This window comes from Odocoileus virginianus, chromosome 9, assembly GCF_023699985.2.
Source record: "Odocoileus virginianus isolate 20LAN1187 ecotype Illinois chromosome 9, Ovbor_1.2, whole genome shotgun sequence".
Lineage (NCBI taxonomy): Eukaryota > Metazoa > Chordata > Mammalia > Artiodactyla > Cervidae > Odocoileus > Odocoileus virginianus.
This window is the reverse complement of record NC_069682.1, coordinates 61,238,627-61,251,744: the sequence shown is the minus strand read 5'-3', so window position 1 is coordinate 61,251,744 and position 13,118 is coordinate 61,238,627. Positions and strand designations below refer to the sequence as shown.

The window sequence follows — 13,118 nt, the reverse complement described above, 5'->3', positions numbered from 1 at the left end:
ATTTCCAAAGCTGTCACATTTCCCCTAGTCACTGAGAGAAGCCTGATTCTTATCTTGGGTCCAGCTTCTCCAGTGAAAATGTTAGCTCCTTCTAGCTTCCTGGTTATATGGAAAAAGACTGAGGAAATGGGTCAGCTGTAACTTACCCAGAGTTACACAGCCAGCAGGAGCAAAGCAAGTTTTGAATCCAGCCTCTCTAGCTCCTTCCTCTGTATTACAGAGCCTCCTTATTTTTAGCTGAAATCGGAAAGGATATTAAATACTACAATAAACTGTAAGTACCAGGAAAATAGTTCCCCTAAAAGGTTCCCCTTAAATTATTCCTAGGGACTTCCCTCATGGTCCAGTGGCTAAGACTCCACCCTCCCAATTCCAGGGTCCCGAGTTTGAGCCCTGGTCAGGGAACTAGATCCTGTGTGATGCAACTGCAGATCCATATGTGGCAACCTAGAAGATTGAAAATCCCATGTGCTGCCAGTAAGACCCAGCACAGGCAAATAAATAAAATAAAAACAAATATTTTAAAAAATTATGCCTGTAAAGTAATTGGAAAATTAGACACTTAGGACTTGAGGATTTCAACAGCATTGCTGTTAAGTTTTAAAGTTGCCTCCTTTCAGCGTCCTACCGAGTTCCTTTTTCCTTCTCTGTTCCACTCAGGATGCCACTGACGAGACTACTTGTGAACAAAATCTATAAAATCTCTTCCCTTGTCAGGTGTGAAGGAGAGATAATTTGCAGATTCTTTGATACCTTTGAGTTTTCAGGAAATAACCTGCGTTGCCATGATTTTACCTGAAACGTGCATTGTTTCCTTGTGTCTCTCTAGACGCAAAGACCTGGAGATTGAAAGACCCATTCTGGGACAAAATGATAACAAATCAAAGACGTTAAAGTAAGTCTCTCGATCTGCCTGCTAAGTTGCTAAATATACCTGCCTTTGATAGATGAAGCCAGTGTTCTGTGGAGTGTCTGTGCTCCTAGCTGAGTGTCCTCTTGTTTGCCTTCCCCCAGGTGCTCTACTTTATTGGTGGTAGGTGACAGTTCACCCGCAGTTGAAGCTGTGGTAAGTATGTACTGACATTGTGAAGTTGAGTAAGATGAAATGTAAGTTGTTTGTAGCACACTGCTGATGTACTGGAAACAGTTGGCAGATACTAGTTTTTGTTATTTCTGATTATGCATATCAGGTTTGTGCTTTGTTATCCAATCTGGAAAAATAATTCCTCATTGATCACTTGGTTTCATCAGAAGGGATCAATAGTGCCCAGACTCTTCTATATGGTACAGTTCATTCGGTGGCAAGTAGTATCACTAAATACCATTTGCTTATCATCAGATTTCTGCCAGCCTTGGCCTTTTGCAGTCACCACAAATCTGGAACCATTTCAGCAGGTTGGAAGGTTGCTGAGAGCCTGCATACTTTTCTCTACCTCTTTCTCGAGCACATAGCACATTGGTAAAAATAATATGTGTTCATTGTAGAAAATTGGTAAATAGAAGGACAGGAGGAAAAAAATCACAATCCCAAAGACAAGCCACCATGTTTTTCTTCAATATAGATGTTGTTATTTAATCACTAAGTCATGTCCAACTCTTTTGTGACCCCATGGACTGTAGCCTGCCAGGCTCCTCTGTCCATGGTATTTCCCAGGCAAGAATACTGGAGAGGGTTGCCATTTCCTTCTCCAGGGGATCTTCCTGACCCAAGGATCAAACTCACATCTTCTGTATTGGCAGGCAGATTCTTTATCACTGAGCCACCAGGGAAGCCCCTCAACATAGTTTGGATGATACTAAATATACAAGGTTTGGGGACCTGATTACTTAACACTGTACACTATTCAGTCTTGTAAATACACCCTTGTTTATATAACTTCATTCTTTTGTTGATTATTTATGATTGTGCACCATTAATAATGTTGCCATTGAATATCCATACAGAATCTTTGTCTGAATTTTTGATCATTTTCCTGGGATGAGATGGAAATAATGTGTCAAAAATCATAAACCTTTGTAAGGTTTTTAATGCCTTTTGCCAGATTCATTTCCAGAAAAGATAGAACAGTGTGTTGCTGCTGGCAATGTAGGAGAGTGCCTGTTGCACAGCATGCTGTTCAGCACTGGACTTTTCAATTATTAGTAGTTAATTTGGTCAAAAAGTGGCATCCCACTGTTTTTTTTTTTTTTTTCCATTTATTTTTATTAGTTGGAGGCTAATTACTTTACATCACTGCAGTGGTTTTTGTCATACATTGAAATGAATTAGCCATGGATTTACATGTATTCCCCATCCCGGTCCCCCCTCCCACCTCCCTCTCCACCCCATCCCTCTGGGTCTTCCCAGTGCACCAGGCCCGAGCACTTGTCTCATGCACCCAACCTGGGCTGGTGATCTGTTTCACCCTAGGTAATATACATGTTTCGATGCTGTACTCTTGAAACATTCCCACCCTCGCCTTCTCCCAGAGTCCACAAGTCTGTTCTATACATCTGAGTCTCTTTTTCTGTTTTGCATATAGGGTTATCGTTACCATCTTTCTAAATTCCATATATATGTGTTAGTATACTGTAATGGTCTTTATCTTTCTGACTTACTTCGCTCTGTATAATGGGCTCCAGTTTCATCCATCTCATTAGAACTGATTCAAATGAATTCTTTTTAATGGCTGAGTAATGTTCCATGGTGTATATGTACCACAGCTTCCTCATCCATTCGTCTGCTGATGGGCATCTAGGTTGCTTCCATGTCCTGGCTATTATAAACAGTGCTGCAATGAACATTGCATCCCACTGTTTTAATTTGCACTTCTTTAATTATACATGAAGCTTTCAGTTTTTCATAAGTCTGTTATCATTTTCTTGTCTTTCCCACATATATAACATAACAAGTTTCTGCATGAAATTATCTGGTTTTCTTTGGCCACTTTCACTTCTTTAGCTGAAAAGGTGGAGATACATGTTTTTGATAGATATAAAATATCTATCAAAAACATTTTTTCATGAACATGTGTATTTAACACAGAAAAATAGTATTGTTTATAGAAAATATCCTTAATGAGAATTTTCTAATGATGCTGAGTTGTCTTTCTAAAACTACATGGACTTAAAGTAATGTTACCAATTATTTTTCAAGATTGCATAAGTTGGCCATACATATATGGTCTTTTTCTGATTCCATACTTTCAGTGTGTATAGAGAATAACTTCAAAATGCCATCTGTACCACAAACTAGATGCTCTTCTAGACACATTCAAAATTACCTCCCCTACCAGAGCCTTTTATCCCCTGAATTGGTAGGGATTAGAGGGCTGTCCATGTGTGGAAGAGCAGGAAGAAACTCCACAGTTCTAGTCTCTAGCTATTCTTACTCACTTATTCATTCAGTATCATTTTTTGAGCTTCTTCTGTTTGCTCAGTGGGCTTCCCTGGTGGTTCAGCAGCAAAGATCTGCCTGCCAATGCAGGAGATGCAGGTTCAATCCTTGGGTCAGGAAGACTCCCCTGGAGAATGAAATGGCAACCCACTCCATTATTCTTGTCTGGAAAATCCCATGGACAGAGGAGCCTGGCTGGTCATGGGGTTGCAAAAGAGTTGGACATACTTAGTGACTAAACAGCAAATATTTGCTCAGTGTTCTAGAGGATACAAAAATGAATAAGATGGAGTCTTAGCAAGACTGCAAGGAGATCAAACCAATCAATCCTAAAGGAGATCAGTCCTGGGTGCTCATTGGAAGGACTGATGCTGAAGCTGAAACTCCAGTACTTTGGCCACTTGATGTGAAGAAGTGAGTCATTGGAAAAGACCCTGATGGGAAAGGAGGAGGAGAAAGGAAAGCAGGAGGAGAAGGGGATGACAGAGGATGAGATGGTTAGGTAACACGACCAATTCAATGGACATAAATTTGAGCAGACTCTGGGAGACAGTGTAGGACAGGGAAGCCTGGCGTGCTGCAGTCCATGGAGTCACAAAGAGTTGGACACGTTTGAGCATCTGAACTGAACTGGAGTCTTAGCAGTTGGACCTGGGGAGAAAGTAGACATGTCAAAAACGAACCATTGTTCTTGGCCTGCTAGATACTGAGCCTTCGTCTTACACAGTTACAGAAATTACAAAGTGATGAACCAAGGGAAAAGCATGCTTTATTATATTAAATACAGACTTAGGAGTCATTCTTCCAGAAGATACTTAGTGTATATCTAGTATGTTCTCAGCACTTTGCCTGGCATTTAGGGATCAAGTTTCTACATTCTTCTTCTTTTTTTTTTTGTTGGGCTTGGTCTTAGTTTCTGCTCTCGAGCTTTCTCTAGTTGCAGAGAGCATGGCTACTCTAGTGGTGCATGGGCTCCTCTTGTTGTGGACCACAGGCTCTAGGTGCTTGGGTTTCAGTAGTTGTGACACAGGGGCTCATTAGTGGTGGCTCATGGGCTCAGTAGTTATGGTACACAAGCTTGGTTGCTCTGCAACATGTGGCATCTTCCCAGACCAGGGATTGAACCTGTGTCCCCTGCATTGGCAGGCAGATTCTTACCCAGTGTGCTAACAAGGAAGTCCTACATTCTGCCTTTTAGAGCATATTCTGTAATAAGTAAACAGGTACGTTTACTGCCTGCATTGGCATTTGTATAAAGAAAAAACCCTGACTTGATGATCCTGGCTTTTAGGTCATCCCCTGATTTTAGAAGTTTTGAGTACCCACCCATCAGCCATCCCCAGAGAAAGCATTCAGCTGGATTACTGGTTCTTGCCTAGGTAATTTTCATGACTCCTTAACTGGCTTGCTGCCTCTGCAGTCTGTCATACAGGCCACTGCTGGTTATTTTCCTGAAACAGTTCACATCCCGTCACCTCAGAAACCCTCTGTGACTTCTTGCCTTCCACAGTCAGCTCAAGTTTTCTCACCCTCTCCCTGCAGTTTATCCTCACACCATATGCTGGTCTCTTTAACCCCACACATGCCCAGCATACTCACCTTGCATCCCCTGGGTCTTAGCTTCTGCTTCCCCCTGACTCTGGAAGCCTTCAAATGCCCACCCCTTCTTACTCCAGCTGTAGAAATCCTGTTTATCTTTCTGTCTCACGCAGCTCAGAGTGAAGTTTTCAAGTACTCTCATTCTGCCTCGGGGCTTCTCTAGTGGAATCTGCCTGCAATTCAGGAGACACAGGCGTTCGATCCCCAGGGTGGGACGATCCCTTGGAGAAGGAAATTACAACCCACTCCAGTCCCTGGGAAATCCCATGGACAGAAGAGCGTGATGGGCTGCAGTCCATAGGATTGCAGAAGACTCAGACATGACGTAGTGATTAAACAACAACATTCTGCCTTGTGTTGCATGCTTTTGCCCCTCTAGAGTCTATGCTCTTAACATGGTGTTTTATATGTGTGCTTGGGCAAGCGTGTATAAAGAAGAGATCTAGTGGATCAGGTTAACCATAAAACATTGTTGAACCATTAAACAACCTCCCCAGAACATTTTCTCTGAGATCCCCCTGCTGACTCCAGGGCGAAGGAGAGGGTTGGGGAATGGGTGCAGGGGAGGGTCGGGGAATGGGAATGGGCGCAGGAGAGGGTTGGGGGAATGGGCTCAGGGGAGGGCTGGGGAGTGGGCGCAGGAGAGGGCTGGGGAGTGGGCGCAGGGGAGGGCTGGGGAGTGGGCTCAGGAGAGGGCTGGGGAGTGGGCGCAGGAGAGGGCTGGGGAGTGGGCGCAGGAGGTGTGAGGCTCAGTCATAAGGACTGGCTGTGCTGGGGAATCATCAGGACCTCAGCAGGTGAGGCCCAGAGTTCACTTTTTAAAGAAGGAGGTAACTTGCCCTGCTGCTGCGTAGCCATAGGAGGAATTAGATTAAAAATGTAGCTCTTTTAAGACTCTACTCCAGAAAACAAACTTAGCCAGATTTTTAGATCTACTACGAAATACAAGATATAAAGTATATCATGTAAATATATCTCCCATTTTTTATTTTGGTAATTTCTTTGGCTGATTCAACCAAAACTTGAGTTTCTCCCAGCTGAGCTTCTTGAAAGATCCTCCATGTGCCAAGCTGTTTTGTATTTAGCAGTTCATAAAATTGTCTTTCTCTGTTTTTTTTTTTTTTTTTTTTTTAGGTTGAATGCAATTCTCGCCTGAATCCTGTAAATACAACTTTGCTAAAGGTAATGTTTTTTCTTTCCTCACTGCCAACCATTAGAGTAAATTATATGTGGTTCAAATCACTTTATTTCTGGAATAGTTGCCCAGAAACAAGGAAAACTTCTTTCCCTCATTCTCTTTTTTTTTTTAAATTATTTTCCTGAATATAGTCTCAGTATAGAAAATTGGAAAATAGAAAAAAGAATGGAAATATAGAAAGAATAGAATAAAATTACTCCTAATCCTGCCACCCACAGGGGTTACCCTCTGGTAAAAAAAAATATATATATATATATATATTGGTTTTTTTCCTGGGTGGTGAGGGGCTGTACTGGGTCTTCGTTGTGGTGGATGGGCTTCTACTACTGTGGAGCAAAGGCTCTGGAGCACATGGGTTCAGTAGTTGTGGTGCTCAGGTTTAGTTGCTCCGTGGTATGTGGGAACCCAACTCCCTGACCAGGGATCAGACCTTCATCCCCTGTGTTAGAAGGCCTATTCTTAACCACTGGACCCCTGGAGAAGTCCCTCTTATTCATTTTTAAATAATTAAGATTATAGGCTCTTTCTAGCCCTGTGTCTGTTTTCCTCAACTTTTTGACATGTAAACATCTTCCTGTGTCATTGAAAACTTCATAAGCATTATTTAATGTTGTGAAATACTAGATAATGGATGGAAATTCTTTATAAGCTAAATTCCCTTGTATGGATGAGAAAGTTTTCCAGTAGCATTGTCACAATGAGAGTAGATGCGTTTTCTGGAGCCTATAGTGGAATATTTAAGGGCCTGACCTTCTGGTCTGAATTTGTATTACAGTATATTTAAGTGCTAAACTTATGTTGCTTGCTGCTGCTTTCTCAGCCTGAAAGACCTCTGCTTTCTTCCCTTTTTCTTTGAAGTGCAGTTAAAAGGGGAGTGCTGCCACTGTAAGCAGCCCATAGTTCCTGGAAATAAAACACGAGGTTAACTTTCTGATGTGACAAAACTCAGAGTGTTCTAGGGTCCAGGTGATTGATGAACTAGTTAAAACATGAATTTTTTTTTTTTTATAAGTATGTGGTTTCAGATTAGCCTTTCAATGCAGGTTTGAATCAGTTTTCTAAAAGTGCAGAACTGAACTTTACAGTAGCCACAGGTGTGCTTATTTCTGGGCAGAAATGCCCATCCCACAGCAGTGTGATGGAATTCATTCTCTGTTTGATAGGTATCCAGCTCGGAAATAGTTCTTTCCAGTACTGTCTCTGAGTATGAGAACTGTTTTACTGGTTGTAATCATATTTTGACTCCTAAACTTCATGAAAATAACAGGCTGGGCTAATTAAGTCTGTTTTATACTTAAATCAGGTTAAATGTTTGTTCCTGATCTTATAACTTAGAATTTTCAGGGAACTGACTATTCCTTGTTAACCTCAGATTCCTGTGCCTCCTGTGGCATTCCCATCTGCAGAATAACAGTCCACCCTCAAAGTTTTCATGTTAGTGAAGGTTTCCTGAGGTTCCTGTCTCTTTTCTAAAAAGTGCCTAGATACGCTACTCTGTGAGTGTGGAAAACCTCACAAGTGGAAGGAAGAAGGTGGCCTCGTGATTGACCATTGTGCCCCAGAAGCAGCGTCCTCTGCGGATTGGCAGAGTATGCATCTCCCGGGCTTGTTAGAAATGCAAGTTCTTGAGCCCTGCTCCAAAGCTATTAAATAAGAATCCCTCAGGCAGGAACTTGGAGTTATAATCCCTCATGGTTATTCTCATGCATGATTACAAAGCCCTACTCTAGAAATTTTTGTGCAGATGACAGTAATCAGTGTGTAAAGATTTATGAAGTGAGAGAGAGCCTCATCACTTCCAGCAGTGAAATTAAAGTGGCTGACCAAGCAGGTTGGCTGAATGCAGCATCAGCCTGATCGTAGACCTCCCCTTAGTCATGAAGTAGAGATAGTGTAGAGTTGAGAGGGAACTTTTAAGAGTTTGGTGCCCTGAGAAGTAGGGGTCACACTGTTTGAGGACTCTGAAAGTAAATCCTCCAGGTAGAGGCAGAACCAAGGTAGTAGTTAACTTTATTATCACTCGAGTGGAAAATTCCTGAAACGGACCTGAAAGCCGGGCCCTGCACTACTGATTAATAAATAGTGAATAATCTTTCAGAATTATATCCAAAGTTATTGCTAGAATTTAGGTCTGGGTATAAGAGCACATTGAAGACGGACTTCCCTGGTAGCTTAGTGGTAAAGAATTTGCCTGCCAGTGAAGGGGGGATATGGTTCAGTCCTTGATCTGAGAGGATCCCACATGCCATGAAGCAGCTAAGCTTCAACTGCTGCAACTACTGAAGCCCACAAACCCTAGAGCCCACGCTCCACAGCAAGAGAAGCCACCGCAATGAGAGGCCTGCGTTCTACAACTAGAGAGTAGCCCCCGCTTTCCACAACTAGAGAAAGCATGAGTGAGGCAATGAAGACCCAGTGCAACCAAAAATAAATTAATTAACTAAAAAACAAAAAGAGTGCATTGAGAAGATGGACACTGGGGTGCAGTTAAACATTGAATTAAGGAACCTAAAATTCGACTCTGTCCTGTTTGACAGGACCCTGGATACTCAGAGCATTTCCCTCAAGTGTATTCAGTTCTCAGGTGACTTAAATGTTTTTCCCTGTAGATGGCAGACTGTGGTGGACTACCCCAAGTGGTTCAGGTAAGGAGACTTTTTAAAAAGCACCCATTTATGAGACAAGTGCTCGGGCCTGGTGCACTGGGAAGACCCAGAGGGATCGGGTGAAGAGGGAGGTGGGAGAGGGGACCGGGATGGGGAATACATGTAAATCCATGGCTAATTCATTTCAATGTATGACAAAAACTACTGCAATGATGTAAAGTAATTAGCCTCCAACTAATAAAAATAAATGGAAAAAAAATAATAATAATAAAAAAAAATTAAAAAAAAAAAGCACCCATTTGATTTCAGCTCTCTGTCCGTGCAGTGATTAATAGCTGCTTCTTTTGTCTCCCTAGCCTGGGAAGCTCACCGAGGCCTTCAAGTACTTTTTGCAGGGAATGGGCTACAGTGAGTAGTATACAACTTTCTATTCTAACCAAGATTTATTGATAAATGGGGTCATTTTGGCATCTGAGGAGCACTCAATTCTCAGGGCGTAACCTCTGTGCTAGCCAGGCTGAAGTCAAGTAGAAACCAAAATTTTTTATGAAAGATTATTCTGCACATATATACAAAGATGAGCTAATGCTTACTGAGCACTTACTTTGTGCCAGGCACTCTGTATTCTTAACCTTAAAAGGTAAGTTCTGCTATTAGTCCCAATTTATAGAAGAGGAAATTGAGGCTTAGAGGCTAAGCATGTTTCTCAGGATAACAATTCAGCTGCAGAGCCATGATTCAAACCCTGGCAGTCTTAACTACAGAGTCCACATGTTCAACCACTGAGACTTCGGCAGTCCTGGCTGTGAATCTGAGGTTGTTACTTCCATTTGAACTTAGATGGATGACTCCTGGCCTAGAGAAACAAGTTAAATCAGTGAAGTCTGCTCCCCACAGGAGACAAACTTGCAGAGTGTTTCAGAGTGAATCCAAGGATGTGTCGTATCATGTGCTACTGTCTTGGTCTCTTGTATTGTGAGACCCCTGAGCTTTCTCATTTGTCCCAGGATAATCCTCACTGTCTCCTTTCTTGGAGTTTTAAAAAAAGGATAAAAACCCTTCTACCCAGGTACAGAGCTCTGTATCCAGTAAGGTGATTTTTCTCCTGTCTTTGGTGTCAGTGTGATTAATGACCCCTGGGCAGCTGCTCTGGGCAGCAGCTGGACCCCTGGGTACAGGCCTGTACCTGGCAGGCAGCCCATGTATGTCTCGTCTGGAGTGGCCGTGTCATCCCCATCTGTGAGCCACTACCAACCGAGCCCACACCCCTGTCCCTCTGGCTCACTGGGAGGAGTGGAAGTCCCTCTCCTTTCCCAGGAAGCAGTTCATCCAGGCAAGTTGGCTGTTTATAGTGAGGGAAAAGCAGTTGCCTTTGATTAGTTGAGAGAAGTACCGTCCGAGATGTTATTGAAGCATCAGTTGGCCTTTCCTCCTTTCTGGGACCTTAGAATAAAACTTCACCCCTGGCTTAGTTTGTTCTGTCAGTGTCTGCCAGGTAGCCAAGTTTACCACTTGGCACTCTCGGGTCACTAACCTGCCTTTTCCTGTGTCCATCCTGCTTCCAGTCCCGTACGTGCAGCTCAGTCACCTGAGCACCGAGTCAGGTACCTCCCTCTGTGCTGGCCCCGCGCCCGCCTCCCAGCCATGCTCTCCTGGCTGCACTGGCTGCCCGCAGCATGTCCGTGGTTTCCCTGTGCGGTGAGAGCCCGATAGAACGCGGCTCATTGTGCCCCGAGAGAGGTAGCCTGCCGGTCCAGCCCTGGTCCCCCAGGAGTAAAGGGGTGGGTTGTAACAGCCAGGGTCACAGCAGCAGCTGAAACTTCACAGGGAGCCCTTCTTCCACCACCACCACCTACTGAGTGATCCTTGAGTTAACTCCCAGACACAGGGTTCTCAATTACGAGGGTCGGAGCCTATGCCCGGAGAATGCAGGTACTGGCATCTTCTGACCCCGGCATTGAAATGACAGCTGGAGGAGTGGCTCATGTCTTAGAAGGACAGGCAGGGAGGTAGGCCAGGTTAGGCCCTTTCCTAGCCAAGCTGGAAGGACTTACAGCCAGACCAGTGGCACAACAGAAGTCTGACTTAAATAGACCCCTGGTGGGCTTTCTCCCAGTCAGCCTGCACCTCGGTGCCTGTGTAGAGGCCAGCTCCAGGCCCACCTGCCCTCCCTGCCCCTCACCTGCCTACATGTCTCCTCCCCAGGTAGCAAGGGTCACCTGTGGACACGGATGGTAGTCTTGTTGTATCGGGCTTGCACTGTGTGTGTGAAACACCTTCGTACTTGTGTGGTGTGATTTGTCTTTCTTTGGTTTAGTCTTGCATGCATCACAGGTTTTGGTTACCTGTTTGGGTTCCCAAAGCCTTCTTCCTAATCACCGTATGGATGGCATGGGCATAGCTAAGAGGTTATACTCTGGACTTAGTTTACCCATTGTTCTGCTATAGACTAGAACCATCTGAGATTTCAGCCAGATCCAGAGGATTAAAGCAGCCTTGCCTAGAGCCCCTCACCTAGAGCAAAGTGGGATGGCTGTGTCTCATCCTGGTGTCACCTTAGATGATGGGTTGGGAAAGCTACATGTAAAGCCTTTGGTGAAACTTCTGGGTTAGCTGAGCTTAACCACAGCTCTATCCTCTAGTCCTCTCCGTTCTCTCTTGCAGTCCCATCTGCCAGCATGACCCGGCTCGCCCGATCCCGAACCCACTCCACCTCAAGTAGCATCGGCTCTGGAGAAAGTGCCTTCAGCCGATCTGTTGCCAGCAATCAGTCAGACGGAACTCAAGAATCCTCTGAGTCCCCTGATGTTCTGGACAGACACCAGACCATGGAGGTGTCCTGCTAAGCAAATGCTCCTCCCCAGGACCATGCAAGTCCATCCTCCTTCAAACAGCCACTCCATAATATAACACTTCATCCAGCAACCTGGCATCTATCTTTAACTCCTGCATGGCCACTGACTCTCTCTTTCTGGTATCCTGGATTTATCATCCTCTCTGCCTGCCCACCCCCCTTTTTGTATGTACCAAGAACCACTTCCATGCCATTTCTGTAACATTCCAACCTCTTTAGCTGATCAGATCTCCATATCTTCTCTTACCAGCTTTTCCCTGTGCTTTCCCAACTATGTATCTAAGATTCTTTGATCCTGACGTATGTGTGTGAGCACGCGTGTCTGTGTTTGTGTGTGCATAGTTTTGTGATTTTAGACATGCTTTCTTGTAGAGCTTCTGCAGACAAAAACAAAAAAAGGGACTCTCTTTTTTTGCATTTTCAGTGGTGTTTTTAGGAGAAATATGCAGAACAGTTTTCTAGGTTGAGTAGGCCATTACATTCTCTTTCGGTTCCTTGCTGATGGTCAAGATTTGCGAAGTGACTTCAGGAGAGAGCAGATCTGAGGAAGGTGGAAAATCATAATCCTGTTTGGACAGTTGATTATGACCAACAGAAGGAAGCCTGCTACATAGAAAAACAGGCCAGGTGGCCAGCCACCTTCTCCTGTCCAGTTGAATTCATGTGCCCTACAAATAAAAGGAAGGGATATGTTCTCTTAGAAGCCCATGAACGATGACATTCTGATGCAATGTGGCATTTTTCTGAAGGAATGAGTGTGGCTTAATTATTAGACTCTCTTAGCGCAGGAAGGTGGAAAACGAAATTCCAGGCCTCTGCTCTGTCAGAGCAAAATTGATCTCTCTGCAGTGTCTGATGCCACACACCAGACATCGGAAGGAGGCACCTCCCAGGAGAAGAACTCTCCATCTTTCCATCCCCCCAGAAGGGAGAAGTATGGCCTGAAAATTATGTAGATGTTGAGGAAATGGCTGGAGAGAGAGGAACAGACAACACAATATGATGCTTTATAAGTATAACCTTGATTTCAGAAGACTTAATGGAGCCTAAATGAAAGATAGAACCCATTTCTCAGAAAGTTAATCCTGTGAACTCCCTCTTGTAAGAGGGAAGGGGCCATAAGGGCACCCCATCCAGGTAGAATTGTGTTCGGTCTGCTGCTATATGAGGGGGTCACAGCCACCCAGAGAGTGTCTCCAGGAGGAGTGTGAAAACAGTTGCCACCCAGTAAGGGTCCCGCTTTGACAGCACAGAGATGTCAGCTCAGGGTTACACAATTTCAGTCCTAGGAAGGGGCTTTTCAGACATAGCATTCGCTTTCTGCTCAGATAGGGAATGCATCACTCTGCCGGAGTACGACTTTTTACAGATGACGAAATAAAGCTGTATATGTCTCATTGTTACCCAGTGGCTGGTGTGACTTCTCTCAAGCCACTTCCTGGGCTCTGGTGGGGACTGCACATGGGCTTCATACTGGGTCACATA

General features: G+C 44.2%; 1 protein-coding gene across 9 annotated transcripts in view; it reads left to right on the top strand.

The window, feature by feature from the left end:
- NDRG3 (NDRG family member 3) overlaps positions 1 to 13,036 on the top strand; it is a 68,859-nt gene extending 55,823 nt beyond the window's left edge. For 8 of the 9 annotated variants that reach the window (XM_020892051.2, XM_020892056.2, XM_020892050.2 and 5 more), the window contains 7 exons: positions 830 to 895; positions 1,015 to 1,066; positions 6,110 to 6,157; positions 8,783 to 8,818; positions 9,136 to 9,187; positions 10,345 to 10,383; positions 11,444 to 13,036. In XM_020892051.2, the coding sequence (XP_020747710.1) occupies positions 830 to 895; positions 1,015 to 1,066; positions 6,110 to 6,157; positions 8,783 to 8,818; positions 9,136 to 9,187; positions 10,345 to 10,383; positions 11,444 to 11,625 (475 nt within the window). In that variant the 3' untranslated portion in view covers positions 11,626 to 13,036. The remainder of the gene's footprint in view (positions 1 to 829; positions 896 to 1,014; positions 1,067 to 6,109; positions 6,158 to 8,782; positions 8,819 to 9,135; positions 9,188 to 10,344; positions 10,384 to 11,443) is intronic. The other variant, XM_020892057.2, reaches the window with a different exon arrangement.
- Positions 13,037 to 13,118: the final 82 nt, after the last annotated feature.